Source organism: Alligator mississippiensis, chromosome 2 (genome assembly GCF_030867095.1).
Source record: "Alligator mississippiensis isolate rAllMis1 chromosome 2, rAllMis1, whole genome shotgun sequence".
Taxonomy (NCBI): domain Eukaryota; kingdom Metazoa; phylum Chordata; order Crocodylia; family Alligatoridae; genus Alligator; species Alligator mississippiensis.
Window position 1 is genome coordinate 189359311 of NC_081825.1, and position 25662 is coordinate 189384972.

Genomic DNA, 25662 nt, shown 5'->3' on the forward strand with positions numbered 1-25662 from the left:
ACAATTCATTTTAGTAATGGTGAGTTACACCCACTATTCTCTTCTTCCTTGAATAGGGTGGTTGTTTAGCAGCAGGTTAATCAACTGTGGACACACTGGGAATAGGCTAAACTCCTGAAATGCAGCCTGAATTAAAATGTTATTTTCTGCTAATGGACTTGACCTTTCACCTTCTGTTATCTTCGTCTGTCTCTTGCAATGCAAACATTCTCGCATGTCTTCATTAATTCTGAGTTGTATGTTACTGTCATGCTGACTTAATGGGTTTAGAGATTAAAATACTACCTTAACCTTGTTTCTATCTCATATTCAATGTTAATGAAGTCCTGATAAGAAGCTGGGTGGAAATTGGTTAGCATACTGGAAGCTTTCTGCTTCCTTTCCCTTGCCCCATCTGCACAGGTAGGAAACTCTCTTCAGAGTTCATAAGATAATGTTTTCTCTACTCTAGGAACCCACATGAACAAATTTCCTCTGTATCATGTCACCAGCTGGCATTGAGGAATCATTAGCATTTAAGTGTAGCTCATTAGCTTTTGCCTGCTCTACTTAAAAAATTGCACTTGCACTATTTTTAAAGGTGTGTGTTTTTTAAATCTGTTTAGAGATAACCCAGTGGAAATCTCTGTCAATACTCTAAGCTTGATTGAAATTATACATATATCAATGTAGCCTGCATTGACAGTTTCCTAATGCAAGGAAATGGGTTTGGTGTTTTTATATTCCATTGACACTTTTGCAAATCTCCTTTATATGATTAAGCTTTAATATGGGCCCAGATCCTGAGATGTTATAAATTAACTCTCTTAAATGTACTTCCTACTCTAATTAATGAATGAATAATCCATTTAAATTACTAGTAAATTAAGAGTTCAACCCTATTGGCACAAAAGGTAGAAATAACAAAAGTGCCCAAGAGGGTTAAGCACATAAATGAAGGTTCAGTAACCTTCAGGAGTAGCTGGTCAAAATAATGCCATTCATTTCATGGCGGGCCAACATTTCTAGGTCAGCCATTGCTATGTCTGTGAATCTCCTTTTGTTGCAGAAGCCCCGCCCGACTGCTGATATTTGGGCTTCACTGCCTGGATAAACTTACTCCATTGGTTGGATCCAGCCAATGGATCATAGGTTGCCAATCCCTAATATAAATCCATTTTCAACAGTGACTTATGCATTAGAATTAAGAATCCATCCTTTATTTTTATTTTTATCCATTTGGTATGTAACGAGTGCATGATTATCTTTCCCCTAAATATTTGAAAGAGATAAGACATTATTGGAAAATAGAGAGAAGTGGGTCAACAATTGTTAGGGACTCTTACAATACCATTACAATGAGATTTTCCTCTCTCACAACCACAAAACCTGAGTTCTGGTTTCACCTCTGAGATTTATAAGCATGATAGAGTTTTGTTAGCACTTCAGCTCCCAGCTTTACCCAACAATTCCCCATGCGCCCCCTGCCTTTTGGGCCAGGAAGGCAGCCTGTCCTGGCTCCAGGGATGTGCCTCTTACTGTTCCTATATACAAACTACCTAAATTTGGCCAATTTTATATAAAACTGTTTATCCTTATTCTAAAATGTGATTGTGATCCCTTGGTCTGAACTAATTAATGGAGCATTGCTCTCAAATTTGGGTACAAAATATTTGCCACAACATTAATGCAGTTACTAGGAAACATTAGTTCCATGCATTATATATATCTCCCAAGTGGGATTTGTCAAAAACAGATTTTACAAACACCTGAACACTGTGTGCAACATTATCACCTGGCAAATAAACTGAATTCCCTTGTGGCAGATGACTTGATAGAAGCTGAGAAAGCTTTTGACTGAATAGAATGGGACTATTCACTTCATACTTAAAACTTGCTTGTACTTGGTACCACTTTGCTAATCTGGCTTTTCAGTTCTGTTGTATGTGTTCTCATTTCCAGAGAAACATGGACTAGGCCATCTACTCAAATCCTATTACTGGACTGTCTCTTATTTCTCCCCAACATTTTAAATTATCCTTGAACTATTAGTATTCCCTGTTCACAATGAACTAGAAGATCTGCATCTATATCTACATGTAATATACCTCAGACCTGTCCTGTATGCTAATGATAAGATTTCTTTTCTGTCAGAGACAGAATCCTCCAATAATATTTTCTGGCTGTTAGCTAAATTTTCTGAATAATTTCTGATCACACTGTTAGGAGTGGATTTTCAAAAATGCTCAGAGTAAAGATGAAAACTAAGATAAAACATTTAGAAGCTCTTAAGTGACTTACATCAAGTCCAAGGGAAATTTAATCAGTTGGGTTTTTGTGAAGACCTTTCCCTGAACTGGAAGAAAATAGATATTTGGCTTTTGGCTGTGTATTTCAAATCTACTGTTTCCTTTTTCCTAAAGGGAGTAAACTGTTAAGCGTATAAGGGAGTAGTACATTGTTCTATGGTAAATATGTTTCAGATATTGACTGCACATTTTCTATTAACTATTACAATTGCATGTCTAAATAAGTGCAGTATTAAATCGTATACATTCTAAAAGGCTAATGGGGTAAAATTGCTTAGAATTAAGACAGGTAGTCATAGCAACTGTTTCCACACAGAAAATTGGGCTTTTGTCAGAATGTATGAGTTTTTTTGTGAAAAGAGGCTGTTTGCTGCCAAATTTAGATTTGTCATAGAAAATCTGAGTCCTGGTAAAATTAAAAAAAAATCATCTGAGTATTATGAGACTACTTGTGTATAAATTAAGCATGGTCATAAATGTTTGCAAGACCAGTGCCTACAAATTTGAAGTGGTGGGGGTGGGGGGAGCGAAGAAAGAAACAGGTGCCTCCATTAACATTATTTTGAAAAAAATGAGGACATACTTCATATTTATTCTAAATGGATTCCAATTCAGAAGGGTTCTTAAACTACTTGATAAACTCAGGATATATCTGCCTGCCTAACTTTGGGTGAATATATGATGTAGATAGATTGATCGATCAATCAATCGCGAGTGTGTGTTTGTCTCTGATGATTGACAGATCTTTTAACATTACATGAATGTAATTATAAAAAATAGATAATTTTTTAAAAGACCTGGAGTTATGGATGGTTGGACTGCTAAGGACAAATATCAGCCAGAGCCCAATTTCAAACACTTCCTGTTTAAAAATTATAGTTAGAAGCCAAACAGAAACTATATAGCAATTTTAAAGGTCTTAAATACTGCAGTGGGAGCCACTTCATTTTTAACAATGCAGGAGTTTGTCTGTTTTAATGATATTTTGGATTACAGTCTTTGTTTATAGGTTCCATAGTAGGCACCGCTATAATTCAATAGAAACTAATGACCTTTCCACTGATGTAATCAAACCGTCCCACAGTGAGAATTTATTATTCTAAGAAAGTCGATAGGCTTATTTAAACTTGTGTAGGGGAGTGCAGCTTGCTTGGCGATATCTTTCATTAGACAAACTATATAGTTGGGGGAAATGTCAGACAAGCTTTTGGGCATAAAATGTTCTTCAGCTGGTCTGAGACAGAAACAGGCATAACCTAAACTAAATACCAAATAAAAAGGTAGTAGGGTTAGAATTGTGCTGTAGCCATAGTGGCCCAGGAAATATCTGAGAAGCAAGAAGGTTTATTTGTGAATGTGCAGTTGGTCCAATAAAAAAAAATCACCAAATAAACCTTGCTCAGTTAAAACAATAACTTCTGGTTAACTTTATTATATAAATGGAAATAGCCATTTAAAAAGGGGAACGTAGGCAGTAAACCTATGGAGCAAAGATGCAGATGTAGTAAAGGGCAATTGAAATACCAGTAGATAAGTATAATATGTAAAAGAATAAGATGTTACTAAAATCATGTAGAAAAGATTTCATCCTTTATTCAAAGTCAGTACAAATCATATGCACCCCTTACATATAGTGTATTTGTTTGTGGGAAAGATTCTGTAGTATCAACTAGAAAATTAAATGAGACTGAGCTTGTTTGTCTTGGGCTTTGTGCTTTCTTTCTTGATGTAAGTGAATCTCACACAATGGGAATAAATCAGCCATTTTTAGTACAAATCAATGTATTAACCCTATAATTGACTTGAAAAGCAGAGTGTACGACCTAGGAATGTTCTATGTAATGATTTCATGGATATAATGAAACATTTATCTCCTTTTACAGTTATGACTACTTTTAAGCTCCTGGGTCCAACTATATGTGTACTAGGCCTGTGTGAAGTGGCAAGTGTTCTCTTCGGATTCAGCCGATTCGGAGGACAGTGATTCAATTCGGAGGTTCGAATCACTGTCCCGATTTGATTCGGCCAAATCAAATCCGAAAGATTTGGTGCCACTTCAGAGATTTGGGCTTAGACTAAACAGGCAGCTGACACAGCTGCCCCTGGCTGGTAAGTCTGTTGGGGCTGGGGGAGAGGGGGAGGGGAGAGATTGGGGCTGGGGCTGGGACAAGCTGCCCAGCTGGGGTGGGGCAGTGTGCTACTTGGGGAGGGGGAGTGGGGCATGGGATACAGGCACAGCAGCACTTGGAAAGGGGGTTTTGCCCTGCTGCCACTTGCTCAGTCGGTGGGGGGGGTGGGGGGGCTCGCTCCAGAGAGAAGGGGAGAAGTGGCAGCAGGGCATAGCCCCTGCTCCCAGAGCTGCCATGCCCGCATCCCATGCCCTCCCACATGAGCTGGCAAATGGCGGTAGAACAGAGTCCCTGCTCCCAATGCTGATGCGGGCACAGGGGCTATGTCCTGATGCCGCTTGCTCCCTTCCACCCAGAGCAAGCTGCATGTACATCGTGCCTCCTCTCCCACACTGGCTGGGCAAGCGGCAGCAGGGCAGAGCCCCCAGTCCCAGTGCTGCCATGCCTGCATCAGTGGTAGGAGCAGGGACTCTACGCTGCCACCACTTGCCAGCCGGCATGGAAAGGCAAACGCGACAACACTAGGAGTGGGGGCTATGCCCTGCTGCTGCTTGCCCCCTTCTGCCTGGAGCAAGCCACGCCCTCATCCCACCCCCATCCCCACCCCGGCTGGGCAAGCAGCAGCAGGGTAGAGCCCCCTCTCTGGGAAATGCTGCACCCACATCCCACGCCCCCACATCCCCTTCCCCAAGTACTGCGCCCCCCGCCCTGGCTGGGCAGCTTGTCCCAGTCCCAGCCCCAATCCCTCCTCCTCCACACACCCCTTCTCTCCCCTCTCCACCAACGCCAACAGACTTACCAGCCGGAGGCAACTGTGTCAGCTGCCTGTTTAGTCTATGGCCGAATCTTTTCTGAATTGATTCAGAAGCTTTGAATCGATTTGGAGCTTTTAATTGGTCTCCTGATTCTATTCAGATTTGGAGATTTGGTCACCGAATTGGGCCAAATCTCCTCTGAATCGAATCAGCTACCGAAGCTTCATACAGCCCTAATGTGTACTGGTACAAATTTAATGCACACAACAGAAAAGGAGACCAGGATTTGATGTTTGAGTACTAATTGTCACTTCCTGAGAGGAAAAACGGTATTTACTTTCTCTCCAAGTGCTTTTTCTTTTTGCTCCTGAGCAGATCTGTTTTCTGCACAAAGTTCTGTGTTCAAGCACTGTATTATCCAAGATGAAAAATATTATCTACTTTGGTGAACATAAGGCTTGGTGTCCTAGTGATGACATAAGTAACTAGCGTGTCTGTTGTGGGTTATAATGATGTCATCAGAAACTCTTAATGTATTTATAGCCTTATAATTCCAAGTCTTACCACGTACTGTACCGTGTGTTACATGTAATTCAGTTACCTTGCTATCAGTCAGGAACTGTATATGTAATATTCTGTAATCACTTCACAAGACTCTGGCAGATGAAATAGTTCAAAGCAACCTGTACTTCAAAGCATGCTATACACACTTGTTTTTTACTATTGTTTGGTTACATTTTCCAGAAATTCCCCGAGCATTAATTTCCCTCTTCCCTTCTCTGGTTTTGACTGCTGACAAAATTATCTGTGCGCACAGCTGCTGCACATGCAGCTAATAAGGGACAACAATAAGCAGCTGTGCGCATATTTAATGTTTGTCATTTTGTCACTTCTTTGTCTTCTGAAAACTTTTTTTCTTGCATATGATGCAGAAATCCTTCCTCGCTCATTTAAGATAATTATTGCTATTAGCAATGCTCTGAAGTAGTAAAAGGATTAAATAAAATTGGCAGCAAGTCATGGAAAGCTGTTGGAATTGTTTTAGCTGTGTGTTTTTCCACTACCGTTAGACCTGATTGTTACATCCCTGCTTCAAATTCTGTGTTTATAGTCAAACTATCAAACCCTTCTGATTCCATGTCATCTTTATTATGAATGTTTCCTCTTTAGTTGTTTTCTACTATGTCAACTTTCTACCTACTATTAGCTGTGCTAAAGTAAATATAGAATAATCAGCTCTGACTAATATGCATTCCTTTGGACTTGCCCTACCTGGAAAAGGAAAATAACTTCATTTATACAGTGTAAGCTCTGAGGACTTGATCCAATTCCATCTATTATGTGCCTATATATAGTTGGGTGTCTAAAGTTGATCCTATTCCACCCTGAGTCCCTAAAAACTAGTAATGCAAAAGTCAGGTGGACTTCATCTTCTGCTTGCTGCTTTTTGTGACTAAAGGTGAAGATGCTCATTATGCTTAGACCATTTTAAGGGCAATTAAAACATGTGCATCTACATATTAAAGCTTGTTAACTTATGCTGTCTCAGAGTTATGCCACTTCAGGCAAGGGTTAAATCTAGGCTGTTCTACCTAGCTTATATTAGGATAACTTCAGTCTGCTCCATGAAGATAAAATGAGAAGTTTGTAGTCCTGCTGTATGTCCTTTCCATCTGCCACTCCCCCTCACCCAGAGTAGGGATAGAGCCCAAGGGTATGTCCCCACATGCAGGGCCATGAACTTACAGTAGCACAAGTAGCAGCAGCACAAATTTGTGCTACTGCTTTGTGCTCCATCACATGCCTCTGCATGTGCGCTTCAGCATGCAGCAAATTGTATTGGATAGGGGAGGCTGCAGCCAGCACGAGAAGTATTACTTGCTGTCCTGGTGTAGTAGGGGTACAGATTCAGGAGTAGGGAGCCTGGCCAGTAGCCAGAGCATTGCTCTGAACAGCCAGCCATCCATGTGTACTGGAGCATGCTATGGACACATGTGCCACACCATTTTTTTTTTTGTGGCCTTTTTTTGTTGTTGTTGTTTCTGAGATATCCTGGTAGCAAATTTTGCCCATGTGCTGCAAATTTGCCAAGCAGGGCATATTTTAGCATTCTGGGTGTGCAGTTTGTGACACTAGAAAGAAGTTTGTGGCACCACAATCTGCACATGGCTGGATGTGCCCCAGGTGTCCTGGCTCTTGCCACATCCCTGCTCACTAGCTCTCTAGTAGCGAGTCAGAACTGTGCAGGCAAGAAATGGTGTTCACCCTTAACATGTGGCTGATCACAACATGCTCTGACTTTTTTAACATTCTACAAATATAGTATCATCTAAGTGTAATGTGTCACTTCACCCATATAACATTTTTTCAGGGACTTGAGCAGGGTGGCATAGAATCACACTTAGGTGCCTATATCCATTTAGATGCCTGATAAGCAGAAGTGAATCTGATACTATCTCTCCAACTTTGCTGTCCTTTAGGAAATAAAAGCTTGCAATTACAAGCCAACTCCAACTTCCCACTCCTGAATGCAGATGGGGCTCAATCTGTTAATTCCTATGAAGTTAAACTTCCCTTGTATATATGCCTTTCTGAGCTTTCAAGCTTATTTTACTGGTCTATTGATAATGGAAGAACATAGTTATAGAATTTTCATTTTTGATACCGCAAAAATTATACCACGGGTAAAATTATTAGGTGGTAGCAATTGGCACCCAGTGGATTCTAGTTAAAGGAGGCTTTTTTTAAGGGTTCGTTTTTGTGCATGATTTTGTACTTCTCTACTTGGCCAGATGTGCATATCAAGATAGTGATCTCTATCTAGTTCAACAATTAAGGATTGACCCACTATTTGTAATTTGCTTCGGGGAATCTGGCAGAATGGAATATAATTTGCTTAATGATGTGATGCACAGGGGAAAAAAGTAAATATATGGAGAGAGAGAAATGTAAAAATGAGGTGATAAACTGTGGTAATTTTATAAACATTCAGACTAATAATGAAAAACTTCAGGAGATTAAGGAAAACTGTTCCATCTGTCAGTAGATGTAGAACATGAGTCTACTGAATGTATCTATACCTTGGAGAAAGTGAAAGGTACTTAAAGCTAAAATTCTACCCCTGCACAATGGGCCAGAAAAGAGATATACAGCCCTAAAGTCCTATCTATAGTCTCACAGTAACTGGAATGTATATGGTGCATAGGCCTTGTACAGTCCCTTTCCATATAATGAATTGAACCTTAAGAGAGAAACTATTTAAAAGTACTGTGTAGAGAAAATTGCACCAAGATGACACTTTAGTGTGGAGCCTGTATTCAGAAAAGGCCACTGTATTTCCAACCTCCATTATTTAAAAGCTTCAGCTGTATAAGCAAATTCTTGCTTTTAAAAAGCTATTGTGGCAGTGCTAAACAAAGCTGTAGAAAATGTGTGCCATTGTATTCTAATAGCATGTTTTTATTCAGTGACTGAAAACAAGCTGAATCAATTTTCCTTCAAATTAAAGAGAGTAGTAATTAGGGCACCATCTCTCTAGGATCTCCAAAGGGCTATCAGGGTGAAAGTGGGGAAGCTAGTCTCAAATTTTATTTTGATTTAAAATGGAAGTTTGTAGTATAAGAACGAAGAAAACCTTCCAGACATTGAAATGTGTATAACCGAGACAGAAGTATCTCTTCAGTTTGCAGAGAATTGCCAATTATAATATGCAGATGTGAACTGTCCTGTCCATCCAAACGGGGCTAACTCAACTTCTAGTGCAGTTTTGGGGGGAAGCGGGGGTAGCAACTGAGGCTGTGGCCCAAGGCCCTGACCTTGGGTAGGGGCAGGAGTCTGGGCTACAGCAGTCACCTGCCCCCCCCTCCCCATCACATTGTACTTGATTCTTAGATGAGAGGCCTTTTACCCACATTAAATGGGGGGAACCCTTGTTTTAGAATTGACTAAATATGGCACGGAAAGGGAATCCCCCAGTCACTGAGCCCAATTTTTTTCTTGTGGCAGGCAACCATATTTATATATTTTATTTCGAAATGTATTACAGGTTTTTTTGTTTGGGGGAGGGGACATTGCCCATACTCTTGGACTGACGGCTTTTTTAAAGGAGCAGGTTTTATGAGCCTATGGAAAAGTAGTATGACAGTTGGGGAATCTGTGGAAAGGTTATGAGTTCTCTTTCTAAAAAGCAATGGAGTTCAAATGCCCTATGCAAAGTGTGTGAGAGAGAGGGGATATGCTTGCAACATCACCCTGAGAAATTAAATGGCAATCCCAGAGCATCCACACAGCTAAAACTTTGTGTAAGGCTGTTTCAAGACACTGAGAAATCTTGAAGCAAATGCTACTGTAGCCTACTAAGACCTTATAAAGAGTACATTGGCCTAGTGGATTGGGAGGGACCTAGAACATAATATGGGTGAGTGTCCAGGCAAAGGATTCTTGACCTCTGCTATAGCTACAGAGGGGATTCATGACTCAAGAGGGGATTGGTTTCATTACCCTGAAAAGGGAACACAGGGCACCTATACACGTGCATCGAGGCTGCTCTAACTGTAATTACAGCACATTGAAGCAGACCCAATTAATCACTTTGTTACTGTGCTCTGATAGACTCCACATACATCAGTGTCCCCAGGCTGCTGACACTGGAAGGCAGCAATGCGTATAGCGAGGAGGAGAGAGGATGCTTTGCATGTGGTATGGGGAAGCCATGCTGCCTGTGCTGCAGCTGGTGAGCGGGCAGTGGATGACAGGAAGGTTGCCAACACAAATGTGGATGGGGGAGTGGGGAGACCAGGCTGCCTGCATTGTATGGAGGTGTGTGTGCATGTGCATGTGCATGGGGGGGGAGGAATCACACTAGGATGCCTGCACATCAGGGGAGACTGAAATGTGGGGCTGCTTGGGGAGCTGCTATTTAGGTTTTTCTTTGCAAATAAATCTTACCCAATGTTTGGAAAATAGTTTAATTCAAATGAACACCCTTGCAAAAACTAAACATGACAAATTCTTCCATATCCTGGCCAAGATTAACCAGATGAAGCAGGATAAAGGCTTTGGAACAATCAGGGATAATATGATTTAATGGGAGTCCATCTCTTCATACTGAAAGCAGTGTAAATATGTTGAGTGATCAGAGTTTAAATCATCAGGCTTTTGAAATGAGTGCAGCTGTGCGGAGTTGAACAGGGGCTTTGAATCCTAGGTTAAGTCCCCCGGGGGAAAGGATTTCAGGTGAAATGCCCAAATAGCACAGAGTAAATGAATATACACCATGGATTTTACCTCCAGATCCTCCAGATGGATATTGCTCTTCCTCCAGTCCCCCACATACTTGTGAAAAATCACAGAATCCTGTGATAAATTCATCTATCCCCCACCTGTGCCCTCTTTACCTGCCTGCTAATCCTTTCCTCCCTCCGTCACATTTATTCTAACTTTCCAGCCCCCTCAGCAGCTGCCATTTTCATAATTCAAGTTGCATGAGAAATATTCTCTCCTCCTGATATAAAATAAGGCATTTTCCACCATTTCCAAATACTATGGAAGCCCAGGCTCCAGGACAGAGAGGATTCAGGGCTGTCAGTGACAGCTTTTCTGCACATAAAAATGTGATGGCTCTAAGATCTGTTACTTCTGTTACCTCAGAGCTATATGTGGGAGCTCTGTCCCATTGAAAAAGGGGATTTTTCTGGGTTGGGGGAATGCCTAAAAAATAAAAAGATACTTAGGTGCCTAAAACATAAGGGCCTTGCTTCCTTTGAAATAGGTAGCCAGGAACTTCTGATGCTGATGCCTGTCTGTATCTTCAGTCATCTGAATAAACCTTTGTCAATCTAGACGTAGCCTATGAAGCCAAGTTCATTAGTTGAAGATTTTAAAAGTAAAGTCCCCATAAAATATTATGACACTCTTAATGGCATCCCTGAAAGCATTTTTTTCTCTAACTTGTGTAGCATTCCTGATGGAGTGGAGTGGTATACAGACTATGTGTAAGCAGCCCTTTGTGGTGACTTGCAGTCAGTTTAGATACCCAGGAGACGTGTGGTTTTCAGCTACTTCAGAATCCTAGCTATGAACATATTTTTTTCCATTGGAAAATGTCAATAAAATATCAGTTTTTCAAAACTGATTTTTTTTGCAAGAATGGTATCAGTTTAGCTGAAACACCATTCAGAAAAGGCTTCTAATATTTAGATTAGTGTCAGCAACCTATGGCTTGTGGGTGGATTCAGCCCACTAAGAGGTCCAGTACAGCCCATGAAGGTCTGACACAGTACAGGGGATTAGTGGCATGGAGGTGAGCTATCTCTGCTGCGGAGCTTCCTGCTCAGCTGCATCTCTGCTTCCCTTGCTGCAGAGGTATCAGTTATTTGTAGCAAAGGTGAATGCAAGCAGAGAGATGACTTCTAGCCTGAAGCCATGGCTAGGTCACAAGCTCTGACCCACACTGGTAAAAGGCTGCTCAGCCTGGGTCTAAATGAAATACCTGGTCAAACCCTGAGAATAAATGATCCAGAATGCTAATGATAATAAAATATTCATTGGGCCAGAAGGAGACTGACATTGTATCCCAGTAGCCAGGGACTCATCAGGCTGTGGGAAGTCCATATTCAATGTTTTGCTCCAATAAATAGTTATTTATACAAAGTGAAACAACTCAAAGAGGTTAGGCTGAGGCCTCCTCTACACATTACAGGTATCACACAATTAACTGGTTAACTGTGCAGTTACCTTGAGACCAGCTACACGTGCAAAGTACTTATCATACAATAAAAAGCTCCAACTAGCTGTAAAGTTAGACCTCAAAATATTTACTAACTTTATAGCTGGTTCCTATTGAGCTTTTATTTGCACATATAGCAGGGTCTGCCTCGCATCTGGGAGCCCTATGAGCTATGGGCTCCCAGTCTCATGGGTACACCTTGCCCTGCCATGGCTGTGGGACCCACAACTGCTGGGGACACTCAGCCCCAGCAGCTGCGGACTCTGGGTCCCAGCAGTACCCTGCAACTACTGTAACCCAGAGTCTCACAGCTGCCGGATACTGTGTCCCTGCAGCATGCCTCCCAGTGACCCCATTCTCACCTTGGGGGTGTATGAAACTGCCAGAGCATGAGCATTGCCACAGTGGTGATCTCCCCATCCTGGAGGTGCAGGACTCCCCTTGCACCAGCAGTGAGGCATGATGGGATCTAATGCAGGATCCCACAATTGTGCCTCTTACCATGTGTGGGGCCTGAAAGAAAATCTCTCCAAAATAGCCTATAAGCCAATGATCAGGACACTTACCTGGGATGTGGGAAAACTAGCAGAGCAGGACTCCTTCACATCCTAGTTGAGTGCCTGCTATTGGCTTATTGTGACTTGGTTTTTCTCTCCAACTGGTTACAGCTGCAGCTGGAATGGAAAAACTTTTGAAATTTTGAAAATGATTGCAGGACAGGAAGACCATTCCCTTAGGTCTACTATGGTTGTTCTAATACAGGGGTGGGCAATTATTTTGGGTGGAGGGCCGCTTATTGAGTTTTGACAAGCCATTGAGGGCCCCATGACAGGGAGCCAGGGGCAGATAAATATTAATTTTCTAAATTTTTAGGAGCCCCACAGGCTGGATAGAATGGCCTGGTGGGCCTCATCCAGTCTGCAGGCCACATTTTGCCCACCCCTGTTCTAATAAAAGTTTCATATGCGAGAAATGCAAAAATGTAAAACTCTTGGTGCAAAATTCTACCTTTTATTAGACCAACTAGGAAATCACAAAAAAAAAAAATCTTTTTCTGCAAGCTTCCAGGCTCAAAGGTCCTTCATCAGGCTCTGGGAAAATTAAAGATGGTAAAAAGTCCCCATAGGGAAATACACTTCATTTTTGCACAGAGGGAGCTGGAGTTGGAAAACCTGTGCCTCTGGATCCATAAGAGTGTTTCTGTGAGACTGTCTCTGAGTTGTTCTGAGTTGCTCTTTGTTGTGTAGATCAGGTAGGATTCCTTCCCTGGAGGTGTCCAATGGCAAGCAGGGAGGTTTAAAAATCTTTCCTGTTGTTCTGCAATGACGTTAAAAATCCAAAATCGGCTCAAATTCAGCATCTTCCATGTTTCAGGGATGTATTTAGTAGCCATGTTGGTCAAAATGAAATGCAAAAATCTAGAACGCTTGGTTTAGAAATGATACCTTTTATTAGACCAAGTAGGAAATCTCAAAAACAAAATTTTGGATTTTAAACTTCATTGCAGAACAAAAAAAGATTTTGCAGAAAAATAATTAGTTTTTGCGATTTCCTACTTGGTCTAATAAAGTGCCATTTTAAATATACTTGGGTATGATGTAACTGCATGTAGGGTAAAGTAAACTTGAGTCCCCAGTAGATTCTATACAATGCACAGCACAATTTTGGTGACAGTGAGATTATTCTGTGTATAGGTAAAGGAGTAATTAATTTTGAGAGATCCAGAGTTACAGTATATACTAACTAAATTTTCTTTTTTATAAATTACTGTTTAAGAAAGTGATAACTATTTAATCCCACTCCTTGGAAGCCCATTAAGAAGGTTGTCTTTGGGCAAATGACTAAGAGTTAGGAAATTGCATGTTTTCAAAATTCCATTCAAGTGACCCCTGCAGAGTTTTAAGAGCCTACAAATCTCCTCATCAGAGTAAAATGCTGAGGAGCTAGTTTGAAGGAATTCTTCCTTTTGAATTAATGTAATAATATAGAATGTGGGCAGATGGAGAGAAAAATCTCTGCTTTGAGAAGGAACCCCTATTGTACATAGGGAATAGAGAATTTTCTTCTTTATGCTGGAGCACTCTCTCCTTCAATTTTAATGTATTATATGTACCTGATTTCAAGCTGTTTTCAAATATAAGATGCTCCACTCCAGTAATTACACATATATAGAAAATGGTTTATATATAGAAAATTATTCTTTTTACATTTTAAATTTACTCAATACTTTTCCATGTATAGAAGCTAATTATCTAATCAGGAGTTAGGAATTGTGTGTAGGCCAGCGGCGTCTTCAACAAACCACAGTACCCTATCTCTGTACAGACTCACGTGCTTATGTTTGCTCAAAGTGTATTCTGACTTCCTCGTCCTACCTCTCCCCCCACACCGCTCCATAAACAAAGGTATCGAGTGACACCCTGCCTTGATGTGTTACTGTGGAGGGAGGAGAGAAGCTTTCTGTTCCCATCTTGGCCAGCAAAGTTTGTCTTTTTATTTTCCCTCAGTTCTACCTGATCCTCTCTTGCGATACTTCAGGCTGAAAGAAACACCCAGAAATATTACTGTGGGCAAAGCACCCCCAAGGTTTGCAGGGTCTGTGCTCTGGACTGCACAGAGCCCTACCTGAGACCAGTGCCTGGGTGGTGGCAGCGTTACCCCAGGCTTCTGAGTGTTCTCCATGAAGCAGGACAGCCAGCTGTAGGCTTCCCAAGGGAGACTCCCAAAGCATGGTTTTGGGCCTGGCACGGTGAAGTGAGTGGCTCTGCATAGTAGCATCCCCTACTGTGCACGCCACAGCCCCCACCGCCATTTTTCAGTACAGGGATGTTGATACACATGACACTGAAGTCTGCTGGAACACGGTAGTTACCACGCTCCAGTAGACTCAATTAATCAAGCCTACTCTAATGCACTGTAATTACAGTGCATTGGAGCAGCCTCATTGCATGTATATAGGTGACCTAAGTCCCTCTTTCCCCATCTGGATTTCCCCCTGTCTCTCTCCCTCTGCCTGTTTGTCTCTCCCCGCTCCTCTGCCTCTCTCTACGTCACAGTCTGTCCCCCTGCCGCCCCACCCCCACCCCTGGTCTCTCCCTCTTCAATTTATTTTTGCTCTTCGTGGAGAAAACTACATCATATTAGAGTCTCATCTTACTTCAAAACTCACCTTATCCAAACACCTAGGCCTGCCACTGCCTTAGAGTCCAGTTGTTCTCTCAGCCCCTTCTGATCTGAACAGTGAGGGAGAGCAAACAATTTGGTAAATCATATTTATTAGGTATCTTTAAAGCTGGAAAATAATCTCCCAAAAGAGCTCTTCACCTTCTAAGGTGGAAGGATATTTAAAATGTAAGGCGTAAAATGTCCCATTCATTTTAGATATGTTTAAGTCAATTTTTTCTCCCTTTGTTGTTTCCAATAGCACTGGGGTTTAATGCAGCTTTCTGTTGCACTTTTAAGATGAGTTCCTTAACAGCTGATCATGATTTTATTGAAGTTGATACAAAAGCTCTTAGCAGTTACTTACTCAGCAGCGCTATCATGCTGGCTGTGCACCAAGGCAGAAGCTTTGTTGAGAATTATTAGCTTAGCCACTGTGTATTGCTGGAATTACATCAAGAAAACTTTAATCAGACATCTTGTTTTCTGCATTTACATCTCAGTTCAGGTCTATGCCCAGTTTATATAACAGTAAAACTACAGTGTTGGGCTTATGTGTAGACCCAGGTTTTGAGGAGGACTCTTGTTTAACCAATATTGCTTGTTGGTCTAATATCAAAGTGTGGGCCTTTTTGAGATGACTAGCTAAGCATGATTAACACATTAGGCTTATTTGAATAGGCAGGCTTCTCTAACATCAGTGGTTCAGTGCTGCTAGTCTGATGGGCTACTATGAAATTCACACCCTCTAGTTATTGACTTTAGAGGAGTAAGACTTGCATGTGCAAAGATAGCACTTCCCTGGCACTTGGCCTCTGAGTTTTTGATTTGCCCTGAAGTTTGTTATCCTGATATTATCTAGGAGCAAATTTCAAACACTTCTTTGGCCTAGCATCCTCTCACTAACCTGTTTGAAAATATGTAGCCTCTGTTCTTTTGGAAGAGTATAAAGAGGAATGGGGAGTTGTAGAGATCTTCATGAGCAAACCCCAATAAATATGTAAGGTAGTAGGGACAGTATAAGGAACTTCAAAAGTCTGAATATCTTTTCATATACTTAATAAGTGAGAAAATCCTTACGACATACTCTTTCTCATCCTGTTGAGGCAGATCTTTTTCTTTGTTGTGATATTTATCAGGCTCTTCATGTTCTTTTTTTTTTTTAACAGCAAGCTAGAAAGCCATATGATGTACGAGATGTTATTGAACAGTATTCTCAGGGGCATCTCAACTTGATGGTGCGAATCAAAGAGTTACAGCGAAGGTATGCTACAAAGTTTAATAGTCTTAATTTGTAAATGTCTCTGGAGAGTAGTCCATAAAAAGTAGTATAGTAGGTTGCAATGCAAGAAGATGTAAAAGACTACGGTGGTAGGTATAGTAGGCCCATACAACATTACAGAATATTTTTATGTAATTCACAAAAAATATCATTCTGAGACTGTAAATAAAAGGTCCATGAATCATTTAGAACCATTTGTTGTTTATATCTTTATATGTACTGCCAGAGCACTTGTTAGACCCAGTTGTAGACAACAACCCCATTATATAAACACTTAACAAAAAGACAATGCCCACTACAAAGATCTTATTATTAAGCTATAATACTAGAGAGCATAGATGATAGCACAACCAGACAAGTGAAGCATCAGGGGGGAAAAATGGGACAAAAATGAACACTATGAACATTAGTGGTCACTAAAACCTATTACATGGCTAAAACACTAACCTAGCCATATAGAGCTGATGGTTTTCAATTTCCAGAGGCAGCCTTGGTTCAGATTAATACTTAATTTGTACTGTGAAGCAGAACTACTTGAACTTTACAGTGTGCTACTTGGAGAAAGATCCTGTATACTGACCCCAGAATGTATATCTTTAAATCTGAGGAATGCTTTTCTTCTTTTACTGACAATATAATGTCTTTCAATTTCCAGGCTTGACCAATCTATAGGGAAGCCATCTCTCTTTATTTCTGTCTCAGGTAAGTTACCATGTCATAAGTTGGTATACCATATTTTCTCACATATCAAATACCTCCAAATAAAACCTGGATGTTGTTTTTGGAAAGCAGAACATAGGGAAAAAAAAACTTTTCAAGATTCCTGGCTCTGTGTGTGACAGTGTCCGGGAAGCATGGCAACTCAGGATATGGTCTGGGTGAGGCATTAGGAATTTCCAGGTGTGGCAGAACAGCAATAAGGCTAGGCCCCGGACCCTTGCAAGGGCACTACTAAGACTACTACTTCTTTTACTGTAAATAGTTCTTTATATAGATTCCTGTAAATTAGTAGTGTTGTTTTCATACCACAAGCCTCATTAAAATACTACAGACTGCATGCAGCAGCTCACTCCCCCTCAGCCAGCTCAGTAGCTCTTAAGGCAAAAGCAACTGCCTCACTAGCAGCTGTGAGAAGGTTGGCACTGGCCTCCATCTCTGCTGTTTGCAGAGAGAAGTGGTAGCCATCTTGATGGCCATAAGTTAACAGCATCCACTTGCTCCATTCCACACTTTTTTCTATTCCAGCAAAGAAAAATTAGTTTACTTGCTTAAAATATGCATCTCAATTCTGGCGGGCTGATTTTGGCAGAAAGGGTGCGTGTGGTAAGTGAGCAAATATGGTATTCCTGAAATATAAGCATTCTGTCAGTTACACACTTAAGAAAATACCTGCTGTATAGGATTAAATGAAGAACCTTAGGAATTATTAGGAAGGTGCTCAGATACTTTTATGTATCATATGCACCCAGAAAAAAAACCTGTCTATCAGTGTACTTTAGTTGACATGTATGAACCATAGAAAGACTTGGAAGAGCTGAGCAAAGTAGCAGGATGAGTTAATGAGTGACCCGAGGAGTAGAACCCAGGAGGCCTGACTCTTAATCCCCTGTCATGATCTTTAGGCTAGACCCATTAATGTTAGAATAAACTTTAAAACCTAGGTTTAAGAAGCATGCCAAAAGCAAAGCAGATTAGAATATGTTATTATGGAAAATATTCATAACAATACTTTCCATTTTGGATGATAATTTTAAAAGCTATGATATGAAGTTCAGGGCCTTTGAAAATTGGCCTCTTTTATTTACATACCTACTTGTAGGCAACCTTTTTTGTAAATGTCAGCTCTGATGTCTCTGTGCCTCAGCACTCTTCTGTAAAATGGGGGGTGTACTCACAGCAAGGCTGTGAAACTGAAATTAACCATATTCACATAGTATTTTGAAATCGTCAAACAGATGAAAATCACAACCAAAATGCCATGCAGTAGTATTTTATTTGGAGATGTTATTGTACTGTAGCAGGGTCCTGTAATCTCTACTGCTTAGACAATAAGAAGGCAACATTAGAAGCCTGCAATTTGAAGCAGGCAGCTGAGGCCAGGGATAGCCACAGGAAAATAAGCAGCCAGGGGAAGCCAGAATATAGGGGCTACGAAGTAGCTGTGTGGTAGCCAACTGCAAAACAATAAGGCAGAGTAAAGTAGAAAGGCAAACTGCAGCAGCTGAGGGCAGGTTACTCATTAAGCTCAGGGAAGACACCTGTAGCTGGTCAGGGGATGCCCTGACCAAAAGATGTGGAGCCCCAAAATATATAAGATATATACAGAAGAGTCCTGAGCCAGTGAACAGTCTGGCCCAGGCTGTGCTAGGGGATAGAGTTGCTAGCACAGGGGTGAGAGATTATGGTAACTCTGAGTATGCCCAGGAGGGCCAGTGCTGGGGAAGGAAGGGCCTAACAGAATAGGAGCCTGGGACACCCTGCAGAGAGGAACCGAGCAGCAATTGGTGATGGTGGGATTATTGTAGGCTGGTAAAGACCGAGGACCAGGTTGTGGTTGTAAGGATAGACGGGAGGCCACGTGACACGGTTCCTGGGGGCACTCTGTGTTTCAAGTGCTGTACTGAGCAGAGGTGTGACCACACTGAGGCTAATTGTGCCATGGCCATGGCTGAGCAGAGGCTGAGGCTGAGCAGGCCACAGTAGGGGCTGAGGCTGAGAGGGTTGGGGCCAAAGATGACAGCCAGAAAAAGGGGACAAGGTCATAAAGGCTGACAAGCAAGGCACCCAAACAAAAGAATGAGTGCCTGAGGGACTGTAGGTATTAACTGATGGTAATCAACATCTGCAAGACATGGGCATGGTTATGGGGGAGGCTGGAGGCTGTGATTAATACCTTGAAAGCAATTCAGTGCCACGAGGCACAGAAAGGGCCAGTAGGTAAAGAAAGGGCCAAGTGGTAATTGCAGGTTTTATTAAGGGCCAGTTGGGCATAGAATAATTGGGTGGCAGAGTAAGGGACCATAGAGCAACAGTAGAACTAAGAGTTTGGCTAGGTCAGGTAAAGGCAACCAGGATCACCCAGAATTTAGGGGCAGCCTGCCAATTCATATACATCAAGGTGTGGCAGACGAAATAATGGGGGGAATACACCAAGGAGCTAGAGTGAGGCAGGTTTTGCATAGCCCCCAGGGAGTGCCACAGCCACCCTTGGTGCTAGACCTACTACATATACATACATAAGTATACTCTCTTGACTATTCATTTCATTTCTGGTTTCTCATTTCTAGAAAAAATAAAAATCAAACCTCAGCCAAGCTGGCTCTAGAGCGTTACATGGTTCTAGATCATTTAAAAACGGCAATTAAAAACATAAAAAACAATTAGAAACAGCTAAATCTTCTACCCAGAAGTATAAAAATAAGATGGAAAGTGCCTTAGATTTCAAAGCTATTAAAAGGCATGGCTTGGCCTAATGATTAGTAAGAAAAGAAAGCTGCTGTTTTGAAACAAAACTTTCAGCCTTCAAAGGTGCTCCATTATACTATGTTGATGGGTCAGCTACCGGATCTCTGTTGTATCTTAATGCTACATGCTATGGTTATACCCCGGTATATGCATTTGAAAACTTTTCTTGCTTCACAGAAAAAAGCAAGGATCGAGGGAATAACACAGTTGGTGCCAGGTTGAACAGAGTGGAAGACAAGGTAGGCCTTGTCTTCATTTGCTTAGCGATGAATAAAAATGATGTGCCATGCTACAGTGCTTTGTTTCATTATATTCAGGGAAAAAATATGGCTTAAAATGGAGCAATATACCTAACTTTCCAAAATAAGTGAAATCTCAACACCAAGCATTGCATTTCTTTTTGTCATTTTAACAGAGCAGAGGAAAATTTAAACTTTAATTAATAGGATTCTCTCTTCTATTACTCACTTGGTTTTCGATTTTTAATGGTATATGTTGCACTCGTCTCGATGCTCTACTTCCTTCCTCCGTGATAGATAAAAGGCTCTGTTTCTTTAATACGCTAGTATGTTGCAGTCCCAAGATGTCTCTTTGATCATTGCTCTGTTGTTTATATAACTCCACCTACTATTCCTTAGAGAGGGAACAAAAATCTTGCTCTATTCTGGTTTTCATTCTCTATGACAAATGGAGTTTTTCCTTTCAAGTGACATCAAACTAAGGAAAAACAGTTTTTGCAATCTTAAATTAACAGTGTAGTGCTTTGCAGTGCTTTATTTTACTTATTAACTGCACTGGATGAATTAGACCAAAAGCAAGAAACTGTCATATTTAGAAATATTGAATTGCCTGTGTGTAAAGACAGAGATGGAGCTCAGAGATGCATTGATTGAATCCTTCATCAATTTCCCATGTGAAATATTGTATGAATTTTGAAAAGGGTTCTTTTATTTTAATGATCTGCTTAGCTTGCCTATACAGTTTGTTGGTATGGTTAGGACTTGAGGAAGAATTTCTGAAGTATCTTCAGAAAAGTTGCTCTTTACAGGGTTTCTAGCACACAGGATATACTTGGAACAAGATAAACTAATAATCTCATGAGAGGACCTGTTCTTTTTTGCATATCAAAAGAGTTTCGTCCCAAATTATGCCATCCAACCACCCTAATCCCTGGAGAGTTATCTGTGACTTGTTTGTTTCATACATAGTTCTCTCCTTAGTTCACCACATAAATGTTTAGTATTCAGAGGTTTCTACTGCTGAATGCTAGTAAATGGTGTTTTAAAGAATATAACTTGTTCAAATAGTAATGATTGAATTCCAAGATGGTTTGTGAAGATCAAGGGCTTTAACGTTGCAATTGTGAGGAACTGTAAAGTTGTGAAGTCATAAGAGTGGATTTTGTACATGTAGACACTACACTATGCAATGTTCATGCAGGGGATTTATAGCTATAAATGGAGGCCTTTTCTAAGAAAACTGGCCTGTGTGTATGCATTTAGTATCCATGATGTGGATTGATAGTGCTAAACTTAACAAAAAAGCGTTGAGAACACTGACAAAAACAATTTGGCCAGTAGTTCTCGAACAAAAGAGAAAGTAGGTTTCTGTGTGGTGATTGTAGACATCTACAATAAATCTGGAAGAAGAGCTTTTTCATGTTGTGGTTGACTCGGGGAATATCTATTTTCTATATGATAACTTATTTTCTGTATATCCTCATTACCATAATCAGTACATACAATGAATTTATACTGACTTTTGTTATTTGTCTAGTAATACCACTATAAAAACCTGTCTGTTTAATTTTGGTATATCTGGGTTAAATTTAGACTTTGTTTTAAACTAACAGATGCTTCTTTCTTTGTAGTTCTATGAGGTCATCTGTGGTTTCAAAGCTGCATGTTATCTAACCAATACAGCTACTTCTATCTGCAAAAACGTTATCTCAGAGTAGCTGTGAGACTAAAAATAGAGAAATTTCAGTTGGACAGTACAAACATTCTGTTGAATACAGTAGTATCTATGGCAACACATTGACTATGGTTAAATCAGATAAATTTACTGCAGGTGCAGATGATGCGAAAGTTACTTTTTGGTACTTTACTCTTTGAGATTGACTTCTGCCTTTTTTTCAAATAAATGCTAAATAACAGGTTCTAGATAGATTTCAAAGTGCAATCCTTGCAGAACACTGTATAAAAGGAATAAAGGTCAAGAGAAAAAAATCACAAAGGTGTGTAAATGGCTTTGGCTTCTAAGTCCTATTGGCTTGGAATTAAACTTAGACTTCCAAGAAGGACCCTTTCCAAGGTCCAAAGGGCTGAGGTGCCCATCTCCTGTTAATTTGCTGTGAGAATTAGGCGCCTCTTGCAAATTGTGCATTTGAAAAAAATCTCTCCTTAAACTGAGGTCATTTTTTAAAATAGGATTAAGGGCAGCTAAAACCTTTGGGGTGTCTTTTAATATTTTTACCTAAGAAGAACATCTGATATTTCCTGTATAGAGTGGACAAACTAATGTTCTAATTCATCTTTTTCATTGGCAACTTAAAATGGCTTTCATAAAGTATTCCGGGTCAGATTCTTTAATACATCAGTGGTCTGATGCAGGACTGTCATTAAGTCCTGTTTATTATGGCTCTATGTTTCTCTGGCCAGGCCCAGGCTGTATGTTCTGGCCTCCAGCTGGTTAAATGAGCTGGCTTAACCTCAGTATAGCTGGTTCATACATCATTCCCAATTCTTGTCCTCGCCAACTTCAGGGAGAAATATATGAGTCAGCTGTGCAGGCTCTACCCCAAATGAGGATTCCTTCTGCCAAGCACATTCTCAGCTGATGAGCTGTGGCCAGGTTCCAGCCCTGTTGTGCCAGCAGGAAGGGACCAGGGCAGGGGAAAGAATTGGGCCTTCATTTCTGGCAGCTTTGGATGCTGTTAATTATGAGTATCTGTCCTTGTTGGCAGGACAGATATCTGGTCCTCATATACTACATAATAGTAGGCAAAGCAGGCAGACTCATAACTGACCAAAATTTGTGGCAACACTCCCTGAGACTTCAACATGCTTCATTTAAAAGCTGTTTTCTTACCTTGGGATCACCTCTTTCACTGTGTGATATTTCTGGAAATTGCCTTCACCATTGGCAATGTTCTTGCTTGCACCTGGAATAGTAAGATGAGCAAATCTGCTTTAAAGCCACGCACATCTCACATACGTCATAAGAAATGGTCCTTGAAAGGGAAAGGTATGGTATGCTTTAATTTTTTTTTATCCAAAGTCAAACATAACCTTGTACTATGGAAACTGAAAATTTCCATAGACATTGACCAGAATGAAAATTTAGTAATTTAAGGGAGAGGTATTTGTGTTTTTTTTTAATTCCCCTCCCCTTCGTCCCATCCCCCTGTTCTTCCTATCCCCGGCCAGCCAAAACTACTTTCATTTGCCCATGGAATAAACTTTTGCTTCTGCTGAACATTTTAGTGTTAGTAAAGTTGTATGCAACCAAAGAGAAGGTTTTACAAGAAGTGCTTGGTAACTAACTATGTCTCATTACCTGAGCTACTTCTATAAAGGGCTTCAATGCTCGGTAGTTCTCAGAACACACCTTGGTTCTGCCATTGTTCTACGCTGCATGAAACAGCCAGTGTTGAGTGCTTTGTTCTTGTGAAAAATGTATCTAAGTACCCATCTGTCCTTCTAACTTACACCTCAAAGGATGTGGTGAGTAGGGAAAGAACAAGGACAAATCAATTTATTTTCATTGGGTAAAACCTCATTTCTTTTTATCTTGAAACATCTGTGAATGACCAAGCCCCCCTCCCCCTGACTCACTGGCTGGCTACCAAATGGAAAATCAAAAGCAGTGTTCCGGATATACACAGTTGTATAGGTGCCACTGTTGATCCATCTGCAGAACACCCCACATGTCAGTGGTTCAGCTTAGGCTGCACTGGGGAGCTTGTTGCACAAGCAAGGCTACAGTGTACTCAAGATCTTTTATTTATCTCAGTTGCTCTTTTTCTCTTCATCCACCCTGTGTTGTGATTGTTGTAGTCGATGGCAGGAAAAGTTATCTGATCCCATCCAGTCTTTTTCTGATTATTAACTGAGATACAGTCATGTAGGCACATAACTTGACTCCCCATAGATTTCTGGTGTTAAAATGGACTTGTTGGAAAATCATATGGACCATAGCAGCAAAGACAAAATCTGGCAGTCCTGGACTCCAGTAGTCTACTCTCCCTGAATGCCAGATCTTCCATTGATGTGGAGAAAACTCTGTGTGTGAAGAGAAGAATATCAGAATCCAAGTTCACAGGGTTTTAAATCAGACTTCTCTCATATAAGATTTTTGTTTTTTCTCCATTAAAAGATTACTGTAATCCAAAGCAGTTTTCTAGCTGTTAACACACACTATACTCAAAACTCCTGTACAGCATTATTTCGCTGAAAATGAATCAATATAAAAGTGTAATCAGGATGAACACTGTTTAATGCATTTACAATAACCTTTTATAAGCACTGGGGATATTGAGAGTTAATGTTATCCACTTAAAACAGAAAGACTGTACTGAACTGCTATGCATATGTGGAAGTCCTGTAGTAGGAAACCACATATTACTCTCAATGCTGACCTACCAGTCTTGCAAATCAAGACATATCCAAAGTGCATGCATATTCTTTTGCACACATGCTTTTGAAAATTTTATCTGTGTGTGTCTCAGTCATGTTAATAGAGCAAAACTCTGAAGACCAATACAACATTAAAAAAACCCCCAAAACTATCAGGGCATAATATCACTGCAATAGCTAAACAGGAAATTTACTTAAGTAAGGTTAATGAAAGTAATAATGATTCCAAGGCCTTGTTTGCACTGGTTTTTAAAATGAGTTTGAGGACCCTGTTTAAACTGTATCTTAACATTGTTCTGGCTTTAATTGGTTTCTGCTGTATTGTTATCGTCCATATAGAAACTAGGGATTCCAAATATATTGACAGATACAGCTATACCATATTTTAGCATGGTTCTTTCACTAAATCAGATTCTTGATATCCTTTTTTCTTTAGTCCTGAGTTTGCTGATTGACCTATCAATAAATAGTTCGCTATCATGTAGATTTCGTGGAACATTTGGGATCTTGACATATGTCACTTGCTTGAAAACCTGCTGCTGTGGATAAGGAATATGGATTTCTCTAGGAATACACACTGGGAGCAATCTAGATGATAAAATATGTAACCTACAAGGATTTAGTTATATGTTTAAAATGCAACATTCTGTCTCAAAAATAAAAACACCTGAAGGTATAATGGGATTTAAAACTGAATTCCAGGCCATTTACCACCATTAAACATCCCATATGCTTTGTTGCAATAAAAAGTACGTGATAATAGCAAGGTATGTAAATATGAAAGGTGGTAACCATGGTTAGCCCACCTAAGTTTCACCGTAATTGAAATCCGATGAGGTTTTTTTCATGTCCTATTGTAAGTTATAGTGTACTGTTCCTGAGCAATCAGAAAGCTTCTGCAATTTACCCAAGAGGTATCTGCTTTTCCATCATTAATGAAGTGGTGTCTTGAGATGCCGCAAAGTTTACTTAATGAATGTTTTTGTCTTGCTCTTGGAGCCATGAAATAAATTCACTAGAAGAAGGCTAAGTACAGGCAACCCACGCTTTAACACTATTTCACTTAGTGCTATTTCACTATAACACTCATTTAAAATTGATACCTGATTTCACTTAGCGCTCAGCGAGTTTCATTATTACTCTCACAGTCTCCACCTTGGGTTATTAAAAAGAATTGCGGTCACCATCTTGGGTTGTCAAATACTTTCAGGTTCACT

At 40.4% G+C, this 25662-nt stretch overlaps 1 protein-coding gene across 4 annotated transcripts in view; it reads left to right on the plus strand.

Annotated features, from left to right (window-relative positions):
- The window catches only part of KCNQ1 (potassium voltage-gated channel subfamily Q member 1), a 583123-nt gene that overhangs the window by 394487 nt on the left and 162974 nt on the right, over positions 1 to 25662 (plus strand). For all 4 annotated transcript variants that reach the window (XM_014602362.3, XM_019476843.2, XM_019476842.2 and 1 more), the window contains 3 exons: positions 16231 to 16325; positions 16999 to 17045; positions 19986 to 20047. In XM_014602362.3, coding sequence (XP_014457848.2) covers positions 16231 to 16325; positions 16999 to 17045; positions 19986 to 20047 — 204 coding nt within the window. The remainder of the gene's footprint in view (positions 1 to 16230; positions 16326 to 16998; positions 17046 to 19985; positions 20048 to 25662) is intronic.